Consider the following 6,000-nt stretch of genomic DNA (forward strand, 5'->3'; position numbering starts at 1 on the left):
ACCAGTGGAGTAGGCACAGGAAGCAGCCTGCTTCGCAGGGCTAGAGGTATCATTAGTGCTACATGCTTAGGAGAACCAGGGCCCATGGGTGTGAAGGGTCAACTAAAACCCAATTATGGTTGTTGTACTAGGCTTCCTTGTTTGCATTATGTGCCAGTACACATTTGCAGTGTCAGTGCTGCTTAGGGCCTTGGACCCATGGCCCAACAGAGGTGAAAATTCAAGCTGAGCAGACATCTTAGCTGTATCAAAGAGCGATGGAAGAAAGGGGGTAGGGCATGGGGGCCCATGCTGTTAGCAAAGGAGACCGCCTGCTTAGCAAGGCAGTAGCTATCATTAATGAAGCAGAAGCAGTGACACTGGGGCCCAGGACTGTCAGGGGCCTACTGCATCACAGTTATAAATATCTGCCTTTACAAAAGGGGAGCTCATTTTCCTTGCTAGTGTTAGGACAGAGCCGCCCAGCTGCAAAGAGAGAGTAAGACTGGGGAGTTCCTTTTTACTGAAAGACTGGGTCTGTTTCAAGATTGGAGTGATGGCCATTTATGAGGGGGAAGGATGAGAGAGGTGGAGAAGACACCCTGCTTCTCTGGGCTACAGCTACCATTAGTACAGCAGGTGCTGTTGCATTGGAACCCAGGCCCACAAGACCCAAATTATGGGCCCCCGTGTTTTTGTTCACCTTCGGTTTGATATATTTTCCCTTTTATGAATCTCACATTTAGTGTGGATTATGAACTACGGAAAAATACCCCTGAAATTATCGCATAAACTATGTCCTCTACGCTCAGCCTTGCCCCTCCTATTCTCCACTTACATTTCTGGAGGGGGACCGACTTCAAAACATTCTGATTAGGGGGCTCAGAGCAAAAGGTTTGAAGACCTCTGCAATAGAAAATCAATTCTAAAATGCATCTGTACGGAGGGGGAATCCAAAAGGAAAGTAACTGACTTTATCACTGCCCAAACTAACATCATTGTCAGAGGACCCTTTTAAGAAAAGCGTGGGTAGTGGGGAGCATTCCATGTAAATTTCGCTTCGAAGTTTATCAACGCATTCTTAGATTCAGGTAATCTCAACTGTTGACGTGTTCGGTGTGCCAAGCTAGTAGGGTACAGGTATGGTTACTACACGGAGCAACCTTAGTGTCTAGCTTTTATTAAAATGAGGCTTTGTCACCAATTATGAAACTAGCAACACACAATGGTTTACAATCTTGACAAAGTCAATAGGTAAACAAGGAACTTGAAGAGCCAAAGAATAAGGGGGGGGGGGGGGGGGGAGAGATCGCAACACTCAGTCTCTTTAACACCTCCTGAGATGTAAAGCACATCATGCATGACAGGGCATACACTCGACTTCCACCCCACTCCTCCACACCCTTACCCGCCGTTGAAGGTGTATGGGGAGAATCTGTGTTCTACCGGTCCACTGTAGTGATAGTCCGCCATGCGCAGACTTTCCTCGTGCCGCGGGATGGACAGCATTGTCTACCTCAGCTCACACTGTACTCCGGGGCTGTTCAGAAGCTCTTGACACTGCGCTGGATCTACCGCTTAACCCGTTGCTGAGGGCTGCTGGTGCTGTCTCATTCCAAGATGGCGCGAAAGCGGAAGCGGATATCAGGCTCTGCTTCCTTTCGAAACCGAAAGGTATCTGCATTTATCACTGCTTCAACCAGCGATAACAACTAACTGCCAGGAGGAGATAACATTAAACTTTCATAGAAACATAGCATAATACAATTATATCGGTCATTTTTTAACCTTTTTAAGAGGCATGCCTATTTTTTATTCATGAAGACATACACTTTTTGACGTACAATATTTACTTTACTGCTCGTATTTAAAAAATGTGCATCTGTCTAACAGTTAATTATTTCGAAGTTCAGCCAAAGTACAACAACTGTCCCGCAACCAAATCCCAAACGCTGGTGAGTACACTAGCGCGTTAGTTACCTACCTCCTGGGCGTTTGTTTCAACATTTTGAGTAGGTGAAAACAATGAGGAAAAAACTAGAACGACAACTGCCCATCTCAACAGACACTTAAAGGTAGGACATTATAGATGTCCCTGAACTTCAATGTTGGATCTGAAACGCATATTGAAGGTATTGGGTAAAATATGATGGCATGCATATTTGAATTTGACATATATAAAAGATGACCAGCTTCTTAAATTCAGGAAGTGAAGAGTCTAGCCATTCAGAGAGGATGTGGTCCGTCGGCTTAAACTGCCGACTTTGGTATAGGAAACCAGGGTTCGAGCCTCGAGGTCGCGTCCACATCCTGTGATTCTGGGAAAATCACTTAATCTCCCCGTGCCTGAATGTGTAATGTAAATACGGTGCTCATGTACAGCCCTTCAATAAGGTCGAGTTCGCTCTATATAAAAGATGCAACAAAAAAAAAATGGGTGACATTCATTCAGCTATTTGATGTGAAGGGCTGAGCGCTAAAGTTATAGTTAAATCAGAGTTTCCATAGGAAAAGTATTTTTGATTTTGTCAATAACTTTGGCGCCTGTTTAGAAAGATCTTGACAAAACATTTTTTTTTTTTTAAATCACCTACCTCAGCTCCTTCCTGGAAATTTCAGGGTGATCTGTCAAGTGGGAGCTGAAAACAAGCATTGGCATAGCCAATAGGTCTCGCCTTTGGGACCTTATAAATCTTTAGCTAGAGCTATTGGCTAATGCTGGTGTGAAGGTGATGCTGAGTGATACTTAGGTGGTGCTGAGTGATGCTGTAGTGGTGGTGCTGCTCTGGTGCTCAGGTGGTGCTTAGTGATGCTAAGTTGGGCTTTGCTGATGTGATGCTGCGCTGATACGGAGTCATGTGACCGTAAGCAGCTGGGGGCAAAAAAGGACTCAACTTCTGAATGGAGCACTGTGCTATCAGCCGACACATTTAACAGTGGCTTCATGGGGAGACCTATGGGGTGCCGCAGGGGATTGGAGAGCTGTACAATTACTACACACTTGGTCATGTAGTCTAGTTCAGGAATACATGCTGCCTCACGAAACATTTATGGACATTTTCCGAGGCTTTTTAATGCACAGACAGAAAGACAAGTCCCTTGATGCAAGTCAACAGCACTATAACATTCTGTGAGCGACTGCATCAGTGGAGTATTGAACATAGGGAGACCAGGCGTCCCGGATTTGCCCAGGCAGTCCCCAGTTTTCACCAGCTGTCCCGGCAGATTTCGGCACTTTTGGCTCATGTCCCGGTTTTTAGAGGGGGTCGACTGAAACCAGTAAGAGGCACTTTATTGGGTGTTCTAAAGTTGTGCTAGTTAACAGCTGTTATAAGGAAGCAATTTAATTAACAGGTATGATGCTGGTTTTAGAAATTACAATTGTTTATTTTTTTAGTGCTTCTTCTGTATTCCTATGTTGATAGGAGTTGTCATTCTGCGCAGCACGGTTGATGTACCATTATAATCCATCTTCTATTTTTGCTAAATGTCCCTGTTTTTGGTTCTTAAGATCTGGTCACCCTAATTGAACAGTCTGAAGAATCAGCATTAGTGGAAAGTTATGCTTGAAATAATAAGATGACAGATTGAACACACCCCCCGCTGTAAACTTGTCACTGAATTTACAAAAGCCCAATTATTTGAGCAGAGCTTGAACCCTGCTATATGCAGTTCAGGCTGTCTCCGAAGCACCAGACCAGTAGAGATCTGTTCATAGATGGCGACCCTTTAATGCGTTGTATTGTAGTCCGTTGGGGGAACATCCTTAACAACGACTCCGGAACAACGGGTTCCGGAGTCACGCAAGCCGAACAATGACTTGCACGAACAACGACTTACCCTGAACCACGCATGTGTGTGGTTCAGGCTAAGACGGTCTAGTGTTCGGGATGGGCCGTCCAGAGGAGCGTCGGAGGAACAGGAGCGGTAAGAGGGGTTCTGGGGTGGGAAGGGGGTTGGGTGTTAGTTTTTATGGTATGGGTTCGGGGTAGATTTTAAGGGGTGGTGGGATTTGTGTTCGTTTTTAGGGGGTGGGGGTTTCGTATTTGTTTTTAGGGGTTGGGGGAGGTTGTGATCGTTTTTAGGGGGTGGAAGGGGTTTGGTTAGTTTTTAGGGGGTGGGAGGGGTTTGAGTTAGTTTTGAGGGGGTGGGAGGGATCGAAATAGTTTTATGGGGGGGTTTGTGATCGTTTTTAGGGGGTGGGAGGGGTTTGTGTAGGTTTTTCAAGGGTGAGAGGGGTTGGAGTTAGTTTTAAGAGAGTGGGGGTTGTATTCCTTTTTAGGGGTGGGGGTCTGAGTTAGATTTTAGGGAGTGGGAGGGGTTAGTGTTAGTTTTTGGGAGGTGGTAGAGGTTAGTGTTAGTTATTAGGAGGTTGGGGGTTCGTGTAAGTTTTTAGGGGGTGGGAGGTAGGGGGGTACAGAATAGATTTTAGGGACTGGAAGGGGTTTGGAATAGATTTTAGGGGTGGTTTACCATGCATTCCTTTATCACAAAAATTTGTGGTAAGAGAATGTGTGGTAAAACAAATCGTTGTTGGGACGCGGTCGTAGTACAGACCGCGTGGTTAAGGGAGTCGTTGTTGAGGAACTCATTGTTCCAACATACAACCAGTCCGTTGGGGTTCTCTGGAGACATTCGGCACATGCTTAAAGTAGAGAAGATGCTTGCTTCCAGTTGGACTGATAAACTGTGTTAAGTTGTTGGCCAGCCACTAAATAGCGTTATTATATGGGACAGCAGTTTCACATACTGGCTTACTTGTTATGTCCAAAGGGCAGAGAATTCAATAATATGCAATATATACACATGCGTGTACAGGTAGGGACAGTTAGTGACAGTCTAATGTGTAAAACAATTCACTTTTCCTTCGAAATAGAGAGCATGTTCCCATTTCAAGTAAAAGATTTAACTATTATCGACAATATACTGTGTTCTAGCATGGGTTAGAAAAACTCAAAATGCCATGCAGTTAAAACTCAGACATGTGTTCAATGATGCTAATCGTTATGCATATTTTTTGCAGCTTCCCTTAGGGTGAACGGGTTACATGAGATCATTCAAAACTTTTACAAATCCCCAGCACACTTCAAACAATATCTTTTGGATTAGAAATCAGTGCATAACAGTAAGCATAAATTATCTTGGACACATGTAAGTTTTCTTGTTTTTTTATTCCTGTGTGTCTCCAGGCTGAAAGATCTCTTCGGACAGTAGCAGCCGACACGTGTTTCGTCGCAAAAGGGCAATATCCCACTACTTTTTCAAGGCTGCAATGTACAAACAAACCAATGTATCTCCTTACAACAACAGGAGAACATAGTCTTATACTAATATAAGTCAAATTGTCATTACGTCTGAGAGGCCAGCATGCACAGGATGAAAAAGCAATAGATATAAGTAATAATTGGAAAATATCCCAAAGGGGACCAAAAGCCCTGAGTAGAGATGGAGAATAAGTAAAAAGAAAGACCGAAAATGTGTCCACACGTGATACGTGATGAACGTGAATTTAAGATTTTACTGAAACCTGAAATATCTATTCCTGATTTTAAAAAAAGGAAACAGGTGAAATGAACAGCCAACCATGCTGCAAAAAGAAACCTATGATCAGTGTGAATTTATTGCTACAGACTCAGTCATGCAACGGTGTTAATTTAAAAGTGTCGTACGTAAGCAAAGTGCACGTGAACACCCTTTGTGACCCAGAGTGTCATAGGCCAGTGAGAAGGTTATCAATAAATACCTCTGTCCTTTCATACAGAAGCTTCTGTAATGAGAATATATATAATGGATCAATAATGAATAATAAGGAAAAAGTAGCCGTACTCTAAATCAATGGGTGCTAAAAGAAGTCTGATACCTACATAAATCGTGGTTTTAATTCCGTCTCACGAGGGATTCTGTATCTTCCAAATCCTGACTGTATTGGGTCCGGATTAACATATATATGTAAAATATCTGATCTGGGAGAGAGGATACCAAAATCTATATCACTATCGGGTCATATAAACAAATCCCCTT

The 6,000-nt window shown here is 43.6% G+C and overlaps 1 protein-coding gene across 1 annotated transcript in view; it reads right to left on the reverse strand.

Moving 5' to 3' along the window:
* Positions 1-1,631, reverse strand: part of PSMB1 (proteasome 20S subunit beta 1) — a 45,313-nt gene extending 43,682 nt beyond the window's left edge. The window contains exon 1 of the mRNA XM_085612030.1: positions 1,388-1,631. Coding sequence (XP_085468156.1) covers positions 1,388-1,488 — 101 coding nt within the window. The 5' untranslated portion in view covers positions 1,489-1,631. The remainder of the gene's footprint in view (positions 1-1,387) is intronic.
* Between the last annotated feature and the right edge of the window lie 4,369 nt (positions 1,632-6,000).

Source organism: Triturus cristatus, chromosome 6, assembly GCF_964204655.1.
Source record: "Triturus cristatus chromosome 6, aTriCri1.1, whole genome shotgun sequence".
Lineage (NCBI taxonomy): Eukaryota > Metazoa > Chordata > Amphibia > Caudata > Salamandridae > Triturus > Triturus cristatus.